Genomic DNA, 22,806 nt, shown 5'->3' on the forward strand with positions numbered 1-22,806 from the left:
TATATATATATATAATTTAATTTATACAATTATGCTATAAGTTGAAATTTAAATCAAAACGTACAATTTATGCAATTGGACAAAATGGAATTAAATCAAGAGTCAAATAGAACGCCCAAACTGACAATCCATTCATCACATCAACTAATAATTAAATATAATCGAAGTTCGGCTGATTAGCTTTTTATGATCCGTTCGGCATTATTTTCCTCATTCAAAATTCAGTTTTTTTAAATATTTTTTAATAAAACTTCAAAATTAAAATCCTTTGACTCTGTCATCTTCATCATTATTCCTAATTTAAAAATATATATTAATTTTATTTTTTGTAAAGAGGTGTGATTCCAATTTATGAAACATTTTTTTTTAAAATAATAAAATTTAAATCACTTATTGATAATCCTTATTTATTTTCTAAATTAATAATATTGGCCCTATTTTATAATAAGTTAAATACCCCATATAAACATTTTGTGGCATGATAAGCACTCAGCCTCTAATATAACTCAATCATTTGATTCAACTAATCTTAAACATTCCGGCGTATTTTGCTCTACCCGTCGGAGTTTTATTAGAAACGCTAAAGTTAAATCAGATCATCAGATCGAAACGGCTATTTACATGTCTAGCGCCTTCTTCATATGTTTTTCAAATGCTTCATCAAATAATAAAATTAATCATATAACCACGAATCATATTTTTCATTTTTATCAAATTCTCATTTTGGCGGAACCAATTTTATTTTTTAAGATGGACAAAATCACTAAATATTGAACTTTTTGTACTAATTTGTGGTAGTAAAACAAGATAGTAAGTAGGCCTTTATTTTTTTTTTCCAAACAAAAATATATACCATGGAAAAATTTAATATATGTGATACATTTTTAGCAAATCTTCATCATCCGACACGAATCTCGATGCATGCCATAGATATTAAGAATGCTTTTTGAGTAAGAAATATTTAAACATAGATAAAAATTCAAATAGAACACCAAATTCAGCAAACTTACAGTTAAATTGACCAGCTCGACAAGAAGAATCCAAATTTACCAAATTTAATCTAATATGAGTCAAATCAAGCTCAGATCAAGTCATTAAACCACACTTAAAAGTTTTTCGAACATATTTAGAAGGTTAAACAAATGCTGAATAACAAGCTTATAATCGAATTGAGCATCTCGATAAGACAAATCCAACAAGCACAAGATTGCGTGATTCCGACATCATTCAAGCACTCAAAAGTCCATCAAAAGATGCCTGATTGAAGGAAGTCTTTCAGACCATCCGATAAAAATGGTTTGTATTCCTGCATTCATTGCACCCAGAACAATATAAATAGATGCCTCACCCCTCTCATGAGAGGGCGCTGGAGGATTGAGAGAGAACTTAAATCCTTAAGAAAGAGCTGATGTCCAACACCACCCTTGTCATCGTTGATGACGCCATCAACACCCGCCAACTGCCGTCGATCACCGTTAAACTACCGCTAATCTCCTTCAATCATTGCCGACCGTCGTCGACCACTGCCGATCGTTGTCGACATCACCGACCTGCATCGAGCACTTCCGTCACAGTCAACCACCACCAACCATCGTCGACCGCTGACCACCATCGATCACCACCAATCACCCTCGACCCCCACCAACCAGAAGCCGCCAGTCGACATTGTGACTTGAAAAACCTAGCAACCCTTTCGTCTATGAGACAATGAGTTTCTGCAATCATCAACATATAGTGGATTTTTACAACTGGTCCAAACCTCGTGATTTTTTTTCCCTTTAAGGGTTTTCCACATAAAAAAAAAAGAAAAAAAAACTTCAGGTATTATTACTACTTATTTTCTTTTACCCGAGTTTATGCTGAATTCTCGTGCAACGCTAAGACGGCAATCCACAACTCTATCGCTATGAATTTTCTACCACACATCAACACGAATAAGTCTAAACTAAATTAGCAAGTAAATCAGTCTCCATCCCACTTATAAATTAGTGTTATACATGCACCAATTTTTAAACTATTAATTATCTCCCTGTTGTCAACTAATACATGCTCTGGATTTCACTTTAACCAGCTTTTGTTTCTTATCGATATAATTACTTGCATTACAGCAATCATCCAAAAAAAAGGGCTCAAATGAAAATACGTAATTAAATTAATATTAATTTTTGTAAATTTTGATTTGTTTTCAGTGTCTTGGTTGAATAATAAGTAGACGTTCCTATTCTTTTTAAACTTATATCAACATGCATATAAACTCCATAGCTTGGTACAAATGTTCATTTATTTTCATGTAAATGTTCAAGGTGATGAAAGCTAAGTTTACGAACTGAACCCACTAAAGTTTAATTTTAGGATCATTTGCATACAAACCAATCAATTTCTATGTATTTGCATCTCCAACACCTAAATTTTGGCTTTGCATTTGTACCGCCCAATTAGTGTTAAAACAATAGGAACTTCTGCTTATAACTAGGGCTGTCAATTTGGCTCGTTGTTCGTGAACAGCTCGTTAAGCAGCTCGTGTTCGGCTCGTTCGTTAAGCTTAACGAGCCGAACATGAATATTTTTTTAAGCTGGATATATAAACTAGCAGAATATAAACAAAGATTTGTTTGTTCATGTTCGACTCGTTTTTAAAGCTAGAAATGTAAACGAGCCGAACACGAACAACAATTTGTTCGCTCGTGTTCGGTTCGAAATGGCTCGAAAAAAAAAATTATATAACCTTTTTTATAACAATATATTACATATATTATTTATATAATAATGTATTATATATATTTATGTCTAAGTTTACATCATAACATCTCATGTGGCAATGTGGTTAGTGTTTTCTTTTGTATATATTTGATTCAGGTTCGAATCCCACACTTTACATATATTTTTCTCAATTTTAGTTTAATGATCCAATTTCGAGTCGAACACGAACACAAATATTTAAATCGAGCCGAACACGAACACACTGTTCACGAGCTGATTTCAAACACGAGCTATTTCGAACGAGCCGAACACGAGCCAAGCCTAAGCTCGCTCAAGCTCGGCTCGTTTACAACCCTACTTATAACTCAACCAAGGCTACTGAAAACAAATCTATTGTCAAACATTCCCAAATCGGAGTTTTAAGGAAAAAAAATGGTAATTATATATTTATAATTGAGCCCTTTTCGGGTGATTATTATAATGAGAAATTTTTGGCAAATAAACAGAAGCTAGCTATAACACTAATTTATAACAGCGATGGGGAGTTATCTTCTTGCTTATCAGTTAATTTAATTAAGACCTATTCTTATATTAATTACTTCCATTCTAAATATTTCTTTTTGGAAATAAAAAATAAAAAAAAAATAAAGGTAGATGCTGTTTTTATTGCCATAATAAACCCAAAAAAACATTTAAATTGGCTTTTTTGTTGTCTATTTTGTTTCTCCTTTTATCATGATTAGAGGTAGATGTCTACCAAAGGTTTTTACAAAATGCAGCCCGCGGGTCAACCCCCGCAGGTCGCGTTCAGAATAAACTGTTTTATTCTGAAACGCGCAAGCTGCCCCAAATGCACCCTAAAAGACCCGTTTGGGGTAGCTTGTAAGTGCGGCGGCGTTTTGGAAAACACCGCCTAACCGTTTGGTTTGAACTTTTTTGAAAATGATAACTGCCGCGTTTGATTTTTTTACACTAAATGCAGGCCGCAGGTCGACCCCCGCGGTCGACCCGCAGGTCATGTTTCAGTATAAACTGCTTATCCTGAAACGCAAAAGCTACTCCAAACAAATCCTAATATACAAAATAATGTAGATAAAATTTATTTCGATCAAAATATTTATTTGATTGACATGAATTCATCTTTACGGATTTCAATATATGTGTTAATTAGGTTGGGTTAGAGGAAGTTTCATGCATTACTTAAATAACTTAATATTTAAATCGCTAATTACTATTTCATTAGTTTAATGAGAAATACAATTTTATATTTAAAATTATTCATAATAAGCTGAAAATAATAATTAAATTTTGATAATTTAATTTAGCTATATAGTTATGATGCTAAAAAATAAATAAAAATAGTTAGAAAATAATGGAAAGGTGGCATGATTAATATCCCAACAAATCCATCAAAATATAAAAATGATAAACATAGCCATGTAATTTAATTTACACTTATATGTAATTGGTCACTACAAATCATGTTATCCAATAGACCCCATCTGATATAAAAACCGTCAATGGTCTCTCGAATTAGAGATAATAATACATGTGTTATACGTATGTACGGGATGATGAATCAAATTCGTAGAAATTGAAATGTATAATGGATCACTACAAGTGTAATATTTTCTCCTCTAATTATTAGAAGTACTAAAATCATTGATCACTACAAGTGTTTCTAGCTTGATGCCAAAATAATAGCAATCTTAAGAGGATGTAAACATGTTGAATCTATAATGTTGTGGACATTAGATAAATTGAGTTGATAAAACTAATATTGTGAGAACTTTCCCTAGATAAGTTGGCATTGTGTCCTTACGAACAAAATACATTTTAAAGAGTTGATTTGACTTGTTCCATATTGATGATTTGAGTTTAGCTCGAGCCATTAGTTTAATAATAGGCTTGAGCTCAATTTGAGTTCATATATTGAGCTAGAACTCAGTTCATCGATCTAATGACAAGTCGATCTTGATTTATGGGCTTGAGATCATTAAAGAAGCACCACAAGAAAATCACTAGTATGTTCATTAAAGAAGGTATTGATGATGGTTAGGAAGTCATGACATTCATATCGCTCAAATATTTCATATTAAAAAAATAAAATATATTGCTTCATTCATAAATAATGTGATATATATTCTTGGTTATATATATATATATATATATATGTAAAAGGAAGAGTTTCGGTTTTGATATGAAGCTTGATATTGATGTCATAAACCCATGCATGAATAAATTAATTACATTTTTTAAAAAGAAAGTTTTAGTGATATTTTTGATGTGATGTTAAAGACTTGAATGACACACATGTAAATATGAATGTTTTTGGGTTAGATATGTAAATACCTAACAATTATGTGGTATCTATGCAAATGCTCCTCCTTTTTTTTTTTTTTTTTTTTTTCAAAAATTGATTTCAACTTTAGGCTCATTTGAAAGGCTGAAAATTTGTTTTAAAAAATTTTAATTTTTATTTAATTACATATATAAGGTATAAATTAATACACTATATGACTTTTAAGGATATTTGTAGAATATAAATCACTTTTAATTTGTAATTATGCTAAAACAATGTTGATTGATTCTAAGAAACCTTTCTATTATTAAGCATGTTAAGCTATCCCTTGAACTAATTAATTTGGTTTGCTTTAAGATAATTTATGATTTTAATCAATGAGAAAAAAATACTTTATCCAAACCATAACATTCATATGTATTTGGAGTCATCTTACTGAAAATAAATGATTTATTTTAAAATTATATTCCATAAATCATATTGTTGACTTTAAATTAAAGTGAAGCCAAAATCAAATGTAATAAAAAAAATTTAAATCAGTTGACTTAATCGAAAGAATATTTTCTTTCGCTTGCATATCATAATGTGATAGTTATAAAAAATTTGAAAGACTTGGGGCTTTACAAGTTAATGTAGATAACTTTTATTTTTTCATTTTGTATTTTGTATTTTATGTTGAATATATTTTGATTTAAAATAAATTATATTTATCATATTAATTAAGGTATGATTGTTTTTAAAAATATTTAAAATTAAAAAATACTAAAATTATGTAAAAAAAAAAACATGTCCAATAAATATATTTTTTAAAATAAATGAAAAAAATTTAAAAAAATAATAATATTAAAAAACTTATCCCAAACAAACCCTTAGCTTTTTCTAACTTTTTTATGCTATGTGGTAGCACCAAAAAAAATGATTACTTGGTCAATGTATTTCTTCCCTCTAACAAAATTAAATATGTTGCCTACTATTAATATATCAAGCATTCAAAACAAATTGATTAAAAGATGGCACAAAAGTCTATAATAGAGGCTACCAAAGTCTTTAATGGTGGTTGAGCATTAATATTTAAAACATATTTTTTTTTTACTATATAAACTATATAACATTTACTTGTCAAGATACTTGCATTAATAAGCAAATTAAAATAATAATAATAATAAATAAATAAATAAATAAGAGAAGAAGAAGAATATAAAAGAAAGTAAAAATAGAAGCATAATCAATACTAATTTATGCATTCATCCTTTGTCTTTGTTTTTACACATATGACATGTAGTCTCTCCATATGTCTCTTTCTTAGGCTTGGTTTGGCTCCCTTCCCGTAACCACCCGCTGGCCTGGAATGGAGCAAAAAAGAGGGGCTCGAGAATTTAAAGCGAAGTCGAATATATGACAATTACAATCCAGAGTTTCTCGAGATTGTTAGATTTCCTCGAGATTTGTGCCTTTCAGATTTTGATTTATAATCCCTTAATACAAATGTCTACTTTTAACATTTTTAATACAATGACAGTCGTAGATGGTATGAAGACGCTCTCTAACTGCATGAAAAGTCTTTTTGTGGTCAACAAGGTATTCATCTTACAAATCTTTTTTTAATTTTAGATTGTTGAAAAGAGCTTTGATCATCAATTATATAAACATGGTCAACTTGACTGATCACAAGAAAGCAGAACCCTGTGAATATTGAGTTCATTGATAAGCTCTTTGTTTATATTTGCCTTCAATAACACCTGAGAGATGGGATGACATTGTAACTAGTATAAGTATTTATCATGGATTATTCACAATGAAGATCAACATTATTAGAGATCAAATTCTTATATAATGAGGATACTATATGGCACAGAAAGGCCAAAACATGTTATCTTATATTTTAAATACTAACAAGAAAAACAGATCTTAGAATGCTAGCAACAATAAATAGAGAGACAAATCAAAATCTCATGATAATAGCCTTAAATAAGATCTTAATAAGAGCAAATATTGAGATCGCCTTATTGGATATTTGTATCACAACAAGGTTGTCCACATAATGAAATAATATAAGAAAACATATGTGAGTAATGTTAGAAGATAAGAGATGAGATCATAAATGTCATTGTGAAAGGCATTTAGGATGTATTTATATTTTAGCATGGACAATAAAAAAAAAAATGAATATTTGAATTAGGTGCATTTTTTTTCAATCTCTTTATAATAAAGATGGAATGAAAAACTATTATATAAGTAATTATGACATATTGTTTCTAACTAACAATAAGCTTATAAATATTGTAGACATTGAGGATATAATAATCAAGATTGTAAGTGGCAACACTTCAAAACTTAAGAAGAAATATGATGTACATCGGCTAACTAGCTATAGAAGGACATAATGTCACTCTTAATTATAATATAATATTTATAAAATGATAAAATATGTTATGATGATTGCTCAAGATGATAAAAACGGCCTTAACTTTGAGCTTCCTAAAGAAGTAGAAATAAGAAAACTAGTTTATTTGTCATATTTGAAGGGTTTTAGTTGACAGTCAACTACTTTATGTTACTCAAAATGTAGAAGATAAACTTGTAGCAAGTTTTACTCCATTGAATATGGTGGAGATGAGTTTTACTCCATATTTGCATTAATTAGAAGTAAACTCCTAAATACAAGGCTCCTTTCGACATAATGGTTGAAATTTTATCAAAAAATTCAAATTAAGTATGCTCGCAAGAAAACACCACAGAGACAGATAGGTCATAATGAATAATATCTCGATGGATGAGAGTTCGCGCTATCACGTTTGTCTTATACTTCCATGTTAAAATTCTCATATATATTTTAGATAAATAATTCAAGAAATCAACTGATAAAAGATAAATGATTGCACTTACTAATCATTTATTCATCAACCTTAACCATCAACACAATCTCATTGCAAATGATAAATTAAACAATTCAAAATGTAAAATATTTGTCATCACAAAAAGGCTCCCAAACAATAAGTCAACATTTTCACAGAAAGCCATGACATTGCTGTAACAAAATGCGCACAATTACTAGATGAACACATGAATTCATATCAAAGGTGATGAACAATTCCTATTAACATAGTTCATATAATCTTAAAACATCACCTGAGACCTGGTTGTGAAATAACTCTGAGAAAAGAAGCATCTCTATGTCTCTCAGAACCAGTAAGAGCCACTGAGTCCAAATTCAAGGAAGAGCCCGGAGAGTTTCCGGTCAACATACAGCCATTAGTCGCCCCTGAACCTTGCTCGATGGCAATGGCCTCTTGAATCTCCTTAAGGACCGATGAAATCGATGGTCTCTGATTTCCATGTGGTTTGACGCATAAGATCGCAATCTCGGCAATCTTCCACATCGACTGTAGCTCGAAGTTGTCTTCGAGGAAGGGATCGGCGATGGCCTGAATGTTTCCGCCCTCAATGTACGATGTGGCCTGCAAAAGAATTCGAGGGTGGTTCAAAGTTTCTTGGAAGCATAAGTTGTGTTAGGGGAGTTGGATATGGTGAATGAATCTTTGTCATGGTTGAAGTTGATCGGTGTGTAATTGAGGTCAATGGATTGTAAAATTTGATTAAAATTTCATGCATCTAACTTTTATATATTTAGATGCATACCACTCGAATCTTTAACATCAAATCTAAAAAACCACAATTGCTATCTTTTTTGAAGGGAAATAGACCTTATTCATGCACAGGTTTTAGATGTGCTACCTACCGTGACTCTTTGGTTAGCAGAGTTTATAAGACACTTGGGGTCATAGATTCGATCTCGCTTATCTGCGGGATGAAATTCTTATGCACATAAAGTTTAAAAAAAAATGCACAGGTTTTAGACATTATGGTGTTATAAGTGTAAATATCAAAATTAAATATCAAAATTTGGGATTAGATATGTAAATAGATAAGAATTATGTGGTATGCATGCAAATTTTCCTAAGTCAATTTCATTAGCGCTACTTGCACAAAGTGGATGAGGAAAGCAGTCTGCTTGGCTTTAATGTAGTTTATTGCACAACTCAGTCCAGGTACTAAAGAAAGTGCAGTGAAACAAACGGTTGAAAGTACCTGTAGGCCTTGTTTGGTTAGGAAGAAATGAAAGAAAGAAAAATTAAAGAAAATGGAAAGGAGAATGATGAAGGAATTGAATTGAAATAAGTTCTCACAAACTTGTTTGGCTTAGGAGAGAAATTAAGTAAAAATATATTTTTGATTTTTTATTTACATCAATTATCTGATGATCCAGTTAGGAGAGTAGATATTTTAGATTCGACGTATGTTACGAAAGATAGTGGTAGACCTAATAAAACTTAAATACAAAAAACTACAGTTAGGAGAGAACTCCTGCCAAATCTGAATCTACAAATCCCTGTAGATTGATCTTTGTACTTCCATAATAAATGCATTGTTAGTTGTTCCCCTCCCAATGATGTTTACTTGGGTTGCTCATGTACCCACCGATCACTCCCACTGCATATGCAGTATCTAGCCTAGTACAAATTATCGCATACATCCAACTTCCAACTGCTGAAACATATAGAGTTCTCTCCATCCGTGCTTGCTCTGCTTCATAGTTAGGTGATAGCTCCTTAGATAGTTTGAAGTTACTACTTAAGAGAATGTTAACTGGTTTCGCCTCACTCATGTTGAACATATGTATGATTTTTTCAACGTACTCTACCTAAGACAACTTCAGTGTTTCTGCACTTCTGTCCCTACTAATTCTCATTCCAAAGATCTTCCTGGTTGGACATAAATCCTTCATCTCGAACTCACTTGATAACTGATTTTTTAAGTCCCTAATTTTATCCATATTTGCCGCTATAATCAACATGTCATCAACATATAAAAAAAATAAAATATAACAGTTACCGAAGTGTTTAATGAAACAACAATGGTCTGCCTGACACTTCAAGTACCCATTGTCTGACATAAATCTATCAAATCTCCTGCACCACTGTCTTAGAGTCTGTTTCAAGTCATAGAGGTTCTTCTTCAATCTAAAAATCAAACATTCTTTGCCTGGAACCTTGTAACCTTGTAGTTGCAACATGTACAATCCCTCCATATCTTCATATAAAAAAAATGTTTTTACATTCATCTGCTCCAGATATAGATCTTCTGCTACCAAACTCAGCACAACCCTCATAGTTGTCATCTTCACGACTGTGGAGAAGATATCTATACAATTCACTCCTTCCCTCTATTGGAAACCCTTTACAACTTGCCTTGTAGCACTTTCCATCATCTGACTCTTTTTTCAGCCTATAGACCTATTTGTTGTGAAGTACTCTTTTGCCATTTGGTAGTACCGTCAAATCCCAAGTCTGATTTGACTCCAAAGATTGCATTTCTTCATCCATGGCAAGCTCCAACTACCTTGAATTTTCAACTTGAGTGGCTTCCTCAAAGCATTTTGATTCACCGCTATCAGTTAGTAACAAATAGCGTAAAGAAGGAGAATACTTTTGTATGTGTTGTTTCACTCTGCTGGATCTATTGACTTCCGTAGCAGGTGTCTGAGGAACTTCCAGTGCTCCTTCTCATTGAACATTTCTTCTTTTTCCAACTTCCTGATCAATGACATTAACTATCTCCACATATCTGGATTCTTTAGAAGTAGCTGACAAACTGTCACAAGTTCCGACACTGTCCTCATACATCTCTATCTCATTGAAAGTGACATCCCTGATTTTGATGAAATTTTTATTCTAATAATCCCAAAACTTGTGTGCAAACTCATTTGAGTCATATCCAATGAAAGTGCACTTGCCAAATTTCGAGTCAAGTTAGCTTCTAGAACCTATATCAACATGCACATATGCAGAACACCCAAATACTCTTAAATGAGATAGACATACATTTTTGTCACTCCAAACTTTTTTAGATAAGCCTTTCTCTAAAAGTACTAATGGACTATGATCAATCAGATAAACTGCAGTGATAACTGCTTCAACCCAAAACTATTTCAGCTGCATGCAACCTCAAGCTCCTAGCACGCTCTGTGATTGTTCTATTTATGCGCTCAACTACACCATTCTGCTACGATGTCCTTGGGACAGTGAACTCATGCTCGACACCCTCTGTAACATAGAAATTTCTGAACTTCTAATCACGGTACTCACCTCATTATTTGATATGAGACAATTCAGCTTCAAGTTTGTCTAATTTTCAACCATAGTCTTCAATTTCTTAAAGATTTCAAATACATCAAATTTCTGCTTTAAAAAATAAACACATACATTTCTCGTGTGATCATCAATGAATGTGACAAAATAACAAGAACCTACAATGGACTGAACTGGAGTAAAACCTCATACATCAATATGCACAAAATTTAGTTTCTTTCACCTCACCACTAATTCGTTCTTCGAGAAAGAAACTTTCTTCTGCTTATTATATATATAATCTTCACAGAAGTCCAAATCAATTGATTTCAAACCCTGAAGCTTATTTTTTGAAAGTAAAAACTTCATACATTTTTCACTCATATAGCCAAGCCTACGATATCACAGACATGCATCCACCACGGTTCCAACCAAATCAATGAAATCAGTCATTTCATTGATCAAATAAAGGGTGTCTTTAATGTTGCCCTGAGCGACCCCGTGGTCCCCTTCCACGAATCACCTGTGGATGTTGTCATGAGTCTTGACTTTGCTAGCTCGCTCATAGAGATAAGAATTCTCTTCTAACTAGGAACATGTTTGACTTCAATAAACTTTCTAGACTGTTCAACATTACCCTTTCCTACTATACTGCCGGTCATGTTATCTCTCAAATAAACCTTCCTTAGATCACTCTCAGTGTAATTTTTAAATATCTCTTTATTGGGGCAAGCATTAAAAAAACACCTAAATCCACTATTTAGGATTCAATACTAACTAGGGATAACACCATGGAGTCATTTTGGATTTCACCAGTAGAAACATTAATAAAGAAACTACCATACTGTCCTCCACCATCAGATTCCTTGGAGCTTTGCAGTCCTTCTTAATAAGCCCCTTCTTACCGTAGTTCTACAAAATTCTCCTCTACTTGACTTGGGTTTTCCTTTCTTGGACTTGAATCTGCCTCTACATGTATTCTTGCTCTGATTCCTTCTCCTGTTATCAGCATTCAACGCAGAACCTGAAGATTCATCGTGCACAACTTTTCTGGGGACTTCTTCATTTAGCATCAGACCCACGATGTCGTCGAAGTTCAACCTTGAAGTCCCTGAAGAATTACTCACCGTCGATACCCATCCATATCAACTTTCTGGTAAAGAAGATAATATCATCATTGCTCTGACCTCATTATCAAACTTGATCCCCACATAACACGACTCGTCACAGAGTTGAAGTTATTGAGATGCTTTATCACTGGATTTTCTTCCACTATCTTCATGTTGAATGATTTATTTATCAGAAAAACCTTATTAGAATGAGAAGGTTTTTCGTACATCTCGGTCAATGCCGTCATGAAATTCACTGTAGTTTTCTCATTCTCAATGTTGAAAGCAACATATGAGAAAAATATTAACTTGATCAAACCCAGTATCGTTCGATCCAACACTTCCCATTCCTCCCCAGGCATAGACTCGGTCTTTCTTGTGATTCTTGTAGTAGAAAGTACAATTTTTTCAACAAATCCTCCACCTACATCTTCCAGAAAATGAAGTTTGTTCCATTGAACTTCTCCACCTTGAACCTTGCTTCTTCGGTCATTGCTCCCACTAGAATCGAACCCCCATTTGATACCAGTTTGCAGGGAGAAACTAACCCAAAAGAATCTCTTTGTAGTTTCACTGCGGAATAGGATCACAAGATTCGAGAAAATCAAAACAATAAATTTAAGCACAGAAGCAAAATCAAAATAACCATAAAAGCACATGAGAATTTATGTGGAAAAAACCAAAGAGTCAGATGAAAATCAGATGGTTTTACAGAAGACCCACAAATTTCTCCTCCACACACATACGAAGAAACTTACAGAAAGCTCCACAATATTCCTTCTCCAATTCGATGTGAAAAACACACACCGAGATCCCAGAAATCATCCTCTACAACTCTTCTCTACTTCATCAGAAACTTGTTGAAGAACAATAAAGGAAGACCTACACCCAACTCATTATTACACCGCTCAAAATTGATTTAAGAAACCATAAAGCAGAGTAACTACTCTGGGCGCTTCGACAAGCTCTCGGGATCGCGCCCAACAAACCGAGCGCTTGAGCGCCTAAGGCCGGTGCTCAAGCGTCGGCTCCTTTGTCTGCGCCAAAAATATGGGTGCTTGAGCGCCCAAAGGGGGCGCAAAGGCGCCCCCCCTCTCTATCAACGCCCAAAGATAGGTGTTTGAGTGCCCAAACCCTGCGCCTAAGATATTGGGGTATTTTGACTCCATATACACAACATAATTTGCTTAATTTAAATATGATGATTTACCTTATAAGTTGTTTGAATCAATCTCCTATCTCACTGGCACGCTCCTTCAGCCCTTCCTTCGAATTTGAATTCATTATTTGTTTAATCCTTTATTTCAACAAAAACTTTGCATTAGGTAATTAAACGTACCCTCACACATAATATAATTTATCTAACAATATATTAACTTAAATATTACACATACCTTAATTTAAAAGCTTCGGCCTTAGCCCTAGCTCGCGCTTGACCAAGTTAGCATTTCCTTCCTCTTCTTCCTTTGATCTCGTCTCAACACAAGCTCCCCTTCCTCTGTCCGCACACGAGCATGGCAGAAAGCTCGACTCCCCTTCCTCTTCTCCTTCGTTCTCGACTCGTTCCCACAGACCAATCGCAGAACATCCTTCCTTTGCACAAGTCGCACGAAAGGGGTCGTCGGCCTCGATGCAGATAGCACGCACAGTTTTCTTCTTCCTTCACTTCCTCTACACAAGCACCCATCATGACGTCTCCTCCTCCTCGATCGTGGCCCGACCACACTTTCGTTCTCCTTTTTGATTTCTCCTCCTCATTCCATGGCTAGGGCACGACGTTGTGCAGTACCTGCAACTTTCCTTCTTCCTTCTCCCATGCGACTTCCTTTCCTCTTTCTCGCTCATTATGTTTGAACCAATCGAACGTGGGTTGCGACAGTTATATTATCACAAAAGAGATGTGTGGTTTATTATTATTATAATAGTAATCATTATTATTATTATTACTATTTTAACTTTATATTATTACACCAATCGTGACTGTATCGCGATTTCAAGCCCCGTTGTCCAGAATCGGCTGCTTTGTCTAGCTTTGTGAGGATGAAGAGGAAGAGGAAGTTTCGGGTCTTTGTACGCCTGATCCCGACCATCAATCAACAAAAAGCGGCTGTTAGGGTTACCATGAAGAAATAATTGCTGAAAACCTTCTTTGTACATTCATAACATGGGCTTAAATAGGGTATTACAATATTTTGCAAATAAACCCTAGACTTCTTAAATATTCCCTACCAATAGGACCTTAAATATGGTCCAATTCTCAACAACTTTTGTTCTTTATTTTCTATTTTTTTATATTTATTTTGTTTTGTTTATGTTTTGATTTGCAAAAAAAAAAAATATTTGATATATTTGATTAAGATGTGATTGTTTTTAAAAACACTAACACCTAATGTTCTAAAAAAAAACATGTTTATCCGTTTTTATAAACAAAAAATAAAAATATATTAAAAACACATTAAACAAATATGTTTCTAAAAACAAAAAAAATATAAAAATTATAATAAAATAAAAAAACAAAAATAAAATTGATCATAAACGTCGACCATCCGATGATCTGATTAGGAGAGTAGATGTTTTAGATTTGACTTATGTTAAAAAAGGCAGAGGTAGACCTAAAAAGACTTGGGCATAGTGTATAAAAAAATTATCTTAATTTATTAAAATTAAATAAAATATAACACTCAATAGGACGCAATGGAGAAAAAGGAATCATGTAGCCGGCTCCACCTAGTGGGATAAAGGTTTGTTGTTGTTGTTATTGTTGTATACGGGAGGGATATGTGAATCATAACAATGACAGGTAATTTCTTTCTATTTTTCATTAGGGCTAGGTGGATAATTATCCATTTAAAAAATCCATTTATTACAGCTCTTTAAAATTCAATTCCTTACTAATTACTTAAAACAAAACTCCAAATACAAAACTAGAAAGTAAAAAGAATTTGCCTTCCTTCAGATTCCTTCAATCCAAACGACACCTTGTCAAATTTTATAATTGCGGGTTTCAGCTAGAAATTACAACTTGGGCTAAATTGGAATTAAGTTATTAAAGCCACGAGACGGTAAAATTAAGACAAAGGATTAAAGATTTAGTCCAAATGAAAAAAATTTAAGGCAGAACAAGATCTAAAAGTATTAGTAAACTAACCCATGCAATAATGTTACGGAAATTGGCTCCGAATCTTTCATTTGATATCGGTTCTTGACCTGAAATGAGCTCAAGAAGTATAATTCCAAAGCTGTAAATGTCGCTCTTTTCCGTCAACTGCTGTGAGGTGTAGTATCTTTCGGCATTGAAAAATGGTCAACAGATCCAACATTTCAGAGAGAAATTTTTAGTCTAAAAGTAATAGCATGTCTTTTTGTTTACACTGTTTACTGTCAAAGGTTCAATTTTTTTGGAAGATTTGCATATAAACCACACAATCCCTATGTATTTACATAGCTAACAGCAATGCCTTGCTTTTCTACATTAATAGTAATTACCAATGCATGAAAAAGGTGTGTTCCACTTTTTAAAATTTAGTAATATTGATACTTACTATATGATATTGAAGGTTTTAATGTTCTGAAGTTAAAAATCAAACTTTAGGCATTAGATATATAAACATATAGGAATAGTCTGGTAAGTATGCAAATGCCCTCTATTATTTTTTACTTGATTGAAGTTGAAACCGTACTCTGGGTCTAAATATCCAACAGTTCCTCGAACAATACTCGAAACATGGGATCCATCAACAGCAGGTTTTGAGAGACCAAAATCGGCAACCTTAGCATTCATGTTCTTGTCAAGAAGAATGTTACTGCTTTTTAGATCCCTATGAATTATGGTTGGAGAGCACCCTGCGTGAAGATACTCTATCCCTGAAAAATATAAATATAACTAATGGATCATATTGCATTATTACCAGATGGATTTAAGAGAAACTGGTGAGAATCATAAGCACAACCTCTTGCAGCATCCTCAGCAATCTGGAGGCGGTTGATCCAATTAACAGTTCGTTCCAGAGATGCAGGTCCTGTCGAAATAAGCAAATGAACAGATCCATCTTCCAAATAAAGAACCAAAAATAATGGGAGACTTACCACGAAGGTGCTCTTTCAAAGTTCCATTGTGCATAAATTCATAGACAAGTATATTTTTTCCATCTTGTTGGCTGTATCCAAGAAATGTAACCAAGTTTCTGTGATGTATTCTTGAAAGCAGTGTTACCTGAAGTAAAGGGAAAAAACTCAAGTTTTTTTCATCATGAGACTGAAATGAATCACACTAATACTCGTTTTTGTTCATAACATTTGTCTCAACTGTCCATCGATGAATCCTACCCAAAAAACTAATCTGAACCAAACCAACAACCCAATTCAATTCTCTCTTCAACTCAGTTTGAGAAAAGCTAGCTGAATAAAGTTCCAAAAACGCCCCAAATAAAATTCCACAAATCATCCATTAAGAATTGCCCACGTCTTCTTGCCAATTATAGACTGGTATAAAATCTGCAATTGCAATATATATATATATATTCATTCTCTAGTGCATTAAAAAGGACTCACCTCATTTAAGAACTCTCGGATACCCTGGTAGGATTCATTTGTAAGGACTTTGACTGCAATTTCTTTCCCATCCTTCAGCTTTCCATAATACACTACGCCAAAACCACCGGAACCGATTTTCTTCTGAAAATTCGCAGTGGCATCTTCGATTTCAGAAAGATCATACCTATGTGCTGATTCTGTCGCAACTTCGCTGAAGTAAGTGCTCAATTTCTTAGTTTGTTGGATCGTCGCAACATTTCCTAGGAAGAAAGGATAATTAAGGAATCATGAGGTCTGTTCGAGTAAAATGACATAATAAAATATAAGAAATTTTGATTTACCTTTCTGATGGCTGTTATTTCTTTTATGTGCGAATGAGAAATAAGTTATGAGGGCAGCTAAAGCGACTAATACTCCAAGTACCACACTAATGATGATGACTATAGTGTGATTAAGGCCATTCTTTCGACTGGTAAGATTTGGATTTCCCTCATAGCTGAGAAAGAAAATAAAGGAGGATGCTGCTTTAGGCGAAACTTTTTTTTTTTTTTTATTTTGATGCTCAATGGCAAAAACGGACAAAAAGAATTCTCAGTGTAATGAATGAATTAGTGGCAAAGTGAAAAGAGAATGCAAGTTTAATTAAAAATTTTACAACAACAACAGCAACAAAGCCTTAATCTCGCTACGTGGGGTCGGCTACATGAATCCTTTTTCTCCATTACGTCCTAGTTAGTGTCATATTTTCATTTAGTTCTAGTAAATTAAGATCATTTTTTATACAATAAGCCCAAGTTTAATTAAAAAATTTGCATAAACGATAGAATTCAATGGAAAAAAAAAATCTAATTATTGTTTCAATTCCAACTCCAAATTTCAACATTATATGAAATGGTGAGCTATAGGATCTTTTTCGTCATCCTAATGATATTGTTTGTACATATTAAGCACCGATTCTTGAACTTTCTATGTAGAGCACTTTGATTGTGAAACCCCAAGTAGAATGAAGCAAAACTCTTGAATATTGTGGCGCCTTTTGATGTAATGGTTGAAATTTCATTAGAAACTCCAAAGTTAAGCATGGTCATGTGAGAGCACTCTTAGGATGGGTGATATCCCGGGAAATTATACAAAGAGGAAAAAACCGTTATGCCATTAAATCAAAGCGGACAATATTTCGATGGTTAAGAGTTTAGGTTGTTACATTGACATTGCATATTTTAAAACACTTGAATAATCATTGCCAACTATAACCCCACTCACCAAAACTTTCACCCTCTTTCCTCTCTCATCTGCTACCATCTCATTAATTTGTGAGATCCTTACTGCCAACTCGTCAATCCATGTACTAAAATTATTATGTAATCCTTATTCCACCTACTCATTAATCCATGGGTTACTGTAATTATTCTATAATTATTATTTCCTAAATCTTTTTTTTTTATAGAAACTCTTCTAGGATTGTAATACTACATAGATATGGTAATGAAACATAAAATCAATTTTGAAAGGTAGTTTGCTAAAATAATGATAATATTAATAATATATAATGAACCGACGATGTCATTACAAGTGAACCATGCAGTCGATTCCGTTAAAAGGAGTGATAGAGATGGAGGTAGTTGAACACGATCGAGACAGCGAGAGCGAAAGAGTAAACGACTGAAAAAGGAAGGATGAGAGAAAGAAATAGAGATGATATAAGGAAAGTGAGTTCGCAGCATAGAGAAGGAAAGCGAGGAGATCGAGAGCACGAGTGACTAGGTGAGCCATCGAGACTGAGAGCTAATGAGAGAAAAAAAGAGGAAAAGTAAGAGACCAAATATAGGAAACGAATGATGAAGATGAATATTAGTGGTAGTGCTTGAAAGAGGGTTTTGGCTTACGAACAAGAGGATAAATATTTAATTATCCCTTTCTTCTTTCCTTGCATTTCCTTGCAATTGAGATAAGATCTTATCCTCTTTTTTTTTTTTTTTTTTGGATCCACTATAAGGAGATTATAGTCGAGCTTAAAAAACTAATGGTCAAGCTTATTTTCAACTCAAAAGCTTATGGTGAGAGAAAACCACTTAATCTGTCTGCACGAACATATTTTTTTAGTTATCTGGCACCAAAACCAGTACTCTAATATGCCTTTAAAACCTTCCACGCAAGCACACTTCACAATGTCCATTCAACCCTCTCCCTCCCGTTTAACGAAAAGTATTTATCATCAAATTCATGCAACAAGAGCCAAATACAAAATAAATAACTTAATCCCACTAAAAAAATTAACTTTGATCCCATTTATTTAGAAGCGTGAAGTCAAAAAAGGCCAAATTTTGGTTTATTGCAGCAATATTCAAACTTCTTTTTTAACCTAGAAACTTAAATTTATGGATGATGGCAAAACACATTCGATATTTCTATATTAACATATTTTTTAACGTAACAACTATCTGCCATGGGACCACTAAATATTCACATGACTTAACAGGCACACACACACATAATTAGGAAGAAGATAATACGGTTGGCCTCGTCAACTCAAAATTGGCTCAAACCAGATCACTTTCATTTCAACTTGACTAAAATTTAATTCAAGCCAAAAAATTGAACCCCGTGAATTTGAGTCGAGGAAAACTAGCTGAAAATCAATTTTGTTATCACCTCATAATCTGAAGGTAAAAAAGAAAAGGTAAACTTCATGTAATTTGCACTCACTATTCTGCACCTATAAAATATATGACATCTCAAATGCATGGTCTATGTAGTCAACTCATTGTTTTGCAACTTACTTGAAGGAGATATGTTTCCCAATGAGTCCCTGTGGTATCACTCCAGAGAGCTTGTTATTCCTTACATCTCTGCCAAAAAAAAAAAAAGGAGAAAGATATTCAAGCTATAATATCAACAGATAACAATCAATAGTAATAATGGGAAAAAAAATACTTGAAGAGTAATTCAACTTTCAAATCTTCCACATCAATTCCAACAAAATCATTCCATGTGCAATTCCTTGGGAAATTCTGAAGATAAAATGGCTAAGAATTAATGGGTTCCTAGATATATATAAACATTCCTGAGCCACAACTTAGAACACGCAAATATTGTGATAATTCAGGTACAAGGTTTGCATACCCCTAAGCTTGCTCAGGCATAGAAAGCAAAATAAGACTGGCTCCTATAAAATTTATTACAATATAAAGTTATTACAGGGTCACAGAAAGTTGAGATACAGGTTAGTTATAAGCGTGTAACACTTAACAATACAAGACATGAAAGCTCTCTTTCACGAAATGGAAGTAAAGGAAATACTTGACATTCTGTCAATTATATAAAACGAGAAACTTACAGCTCTTTTAGGTTTGGCAAGTCTGCAAAAGTTGAAGGTAAGGCCCCAGTTAACTGATTGTTCTCTAGATGACTACAAAGACAATAATAAACAAAGCAATTTTACCTCGGGCATGCAAGAATGGCCATGCAATGTAAAAAATATATATTTACATTCTTACATGGATTCTAGATCGATACATTCACCAAAGTCGGGAATTGAACCGGTAAGAAAATTACCATCTAGTTGCCTGCAAAATTCAACAGACAAGATGCAGTGAAAACGACTGAAAAGTATGTATATGCTTGCATTAAAGAAAACGATTGTAACTCACAGATCGATTAATCCTGTCAATTTTGTAAGTTCCAAAGGGATGTTCCCTGTCAAATTCTTTCCAGATAAGTTACTGGTAAGATAACATCTGAGTTAGCCTAAGAAAATCTTCAAAACTTAAATTTAATCATAAGAAATAATAGAGCAAAAGTTAGAATAGCCCCCCAACTATTAACAAATGACCAATTTAGTCTCAGAGTTTTAAACTGTTCCACTTTAGTACCAAACTATTAAAAATTGATCCAAATTAGAAACTAGGCTGAATTTCATGATTAAAGTTAACTCAAACAATTGAATTTGATAGAATTTTAGACATAAGAATTTTAAATGACTTTTTATTCTGATTATTACTCTATTTTTCTATATAATAAAATATTTAAATTTATAAAATAATCAAATATAGTAACTCTTTATTTCATAAAACTCTTTAAGGAATTTAAATAGTTTATCAATAAAATCAATATATGCCCAATATAGAAAGAATTTATTACTTAAATAAATAAAATAATAATAAAATACTTTATTACATGTAAAAATAGAGTAATAATTAAAATAAAATTTCATCCAAAATCATTATTCCTACATACTCTCAAAATTAATGGTTTGTGTTAACTGTCACTATGAAATTCAACCGAAGGAATAATTTGAATTAGTTTTTAATAGTCCGGGGCTAAATTAGAGCACTTTAAAACTAAATTGGTTACTTGCTAATAATTGGGGGTCTATTTTAAACTTTTGCTCGAAAATAATATAAAAAGCAGGAGACTAATTGAATTGCTATTTTGTACATTGAAACAACTTTTGGCTGTGGATCTGAATTACACTCCACCCAGGACCAGGAAGCTGGAAGACATGGATCACCACCTTCATGTGCCCAATTTGCTTGCATGTATTGGGAAACAAGACTCGCCATGATAGATGCTGAAATTTAATTATACCAATACATCAGAAACTCAAGCATGAATAACTCACCTTAAATATCACATTTTAAGAATATATAGAAGAGGGAGATTCAGTCCTACCATCTTTAGAGCCATAGTTTATCTGCATATACTTGTATATCTCTACAGCATTCAAAATTGGTCCCAAAGATGAATCATTTGTCTTTTTAAACTCAAATGAGAAGATAAATGGAAGAGATAAATTGTCGTAACCTGGCTCATACAATCTAAACTTTCCTTGAGCATTTTCTTCAACATCAACAGTGGGTTTACTTATGGCTGGCATGCCCGGAATAAAGAGTTTAAATTTCCGTGTTTCATCAGCACGAAAATCTTCAATTTCAGCGAAGTATGAAAAAGCCCAACCAAAACCTGGAAAACCTTCCAAGTCTAGGCGATAACCCAAAGATCCATTCCGTCCCACCACAGCTGTCTGCATCACTTTCTCAGGTGGCCTTTCGCCATAGCTAACATCTACAGGTTTTGTAGTAGACACCTTTTCAGTTCCAGGAGCTACATCAACAAGGTAGTTTGCCCTCCTTACAGAATCAGGTTCCCATATCCGATCAAATGGATCATCAGGATACCTAACATTTTACATTGTTGTCTTATGTATTAAAAATGGAAAGAGAAGGCTCTATCTATAAGTACAGAAAATGATTTTAAACTCTGAAGTAATGGAAATAATTAATCCAACAACTCAGTTAATATAGAAGATAGAGTTTTGAGAATAGGAAAAATGAGTTCTGTCAATTGATGGCTACATCTTATTGCCACAGTGAAAAGCTGAGAAGCTCAGCTCCTCTCCATTGTGAGCCTGTCGACTACTTCACAAAATCATGGAAAGTTTTGATTGGGGATATTTTGGAAACACCTTTCTTAATTTTATTCCCTTCCTATTTTATGTTTTATTATATTTTAGTTCAGAATTATTTTATTTCCTAATTTATATGAGATATATATGGTGAGTTTTAAAATTAGGAGGGATTAGTTTCTCTATATAAATGTGCTTTTTACATGTGAATAATAGAATGAAGTATGATTCCTCTCAAAGTTTGATTTCTAAATGTTATCAGAGCCTCATTCGCCAAGTTCGGATCGACTGTGTCGTTAGGGCGTCAATCGTCAATTGCTCGTCTAATTTGAATGACATAAAACCCTCGGCTTCAAACGACATAGAATCTGTGTCGCCATCACCTGGGATTGCTTTGGACAATGTCTTCTTCCTGCAACGACATCTTCATCTGGGTTGTTTGAAAGAATCGACCTCATCGTCCAGTACATAAAACAAACCAAGCTTCCTCCCGCCGTCCGACCTCCTCCTTGCAGCCAAAAATCTCCTCTGTCGGTGCTGGAAATCCTCTCTGCATGCTTGCAAGCCCTCACCTACCTTTTCCTGCAGCCACATCTCTATTGCAAGCCCTTTCCTGCTCTCCTTAGTAGT

General features: G+C 33.5%; 1 protein-coding gene across 1 annotated transcript in view; it reads right to left on the minus strand.

Annotated features, from left to right (window-relative positions):
• Positions 1 to 7,983: 7,983 nt before the first annotated feature.
• Positions 7,984 to 22,806, minus strand: part of LOC110018649 (probable LRR receptor-like serine/threonine-protein kinase At1g67720) — a 51,111-nt gene continuing 36,288 nt past the window's right edge. The window contains exons 3-15 of the mRNA XM_020716017.1: positions 21,444 to 21,949; positions 21,210 to 21,342; positions 20,423 to 20,494; positions 20,270 to 20,338; positions 20,110 to 20,181; positions 19,553 to 19,621; positions 17,114 to 17,268; positions 16,791 to 17,032; positions 16,326 to 16,452; positions 16,190 to 16,258; positions 15,920 to 16,103; positions 15,388 to 15,523; positions 7,984 to 8,460 (exon numbers count right to left, since the gene is read on the minus strand). Of these exons, the coding sequence (XP_020571676.1) occupies positions 8,128 to 8,460; positions 15,388 to 15,523; positions 15,920 to 16,103; positions 16,190 to 16,258; positions 16,326 to 16,452; positions 16,791 to 17,032; positions 17,114 to 17,268; positions 19,553 to 19,621; positions 20,110 to 20,181; positions 20,270 to 20,338; positions 20,423 to 20,494; positions 21,210 to 21,342; positions 21,444 to 21,949 (2,167 nt within the window). The 3' untranslated portion in view covers positions 7,984 to 8,127. The remainder of the gene's footprint in view (positions 8,461 to 15,387; positions 15,524 to 15,919; positions 16,104 to 16,189; positions 16,259 to 16,325; positions 16,453 to 16,790; positions 17,033 to 17,113; positions 17,269 to 19,552; positions 19,622 to 20,109; positions 20,182 to 20,269; positions 20,339 to 20,422; positions 20,495 to 21,209; positions 21,343 to 21,443; positions 21,950 to 22,806) is intronic.

This window comes from Phalaenopsis equestris, unplaced genomic scaffold (assembly GCF_001263595.1).
Source record: "Phalaenopsis equestris unplaced genomic scaffold, ASM126359v1 Scaffold000030, whole genome shotgun sequence".
In the NCBI taxonomy this organism is placed as follows: domain Eukaryota; kingdom Viridiplantae; phylum Streptophyta; class Magnoliopsida; order Asparagales; family Orchidaceae; genus Phalaenopsis; species Phalaenopsis equestris.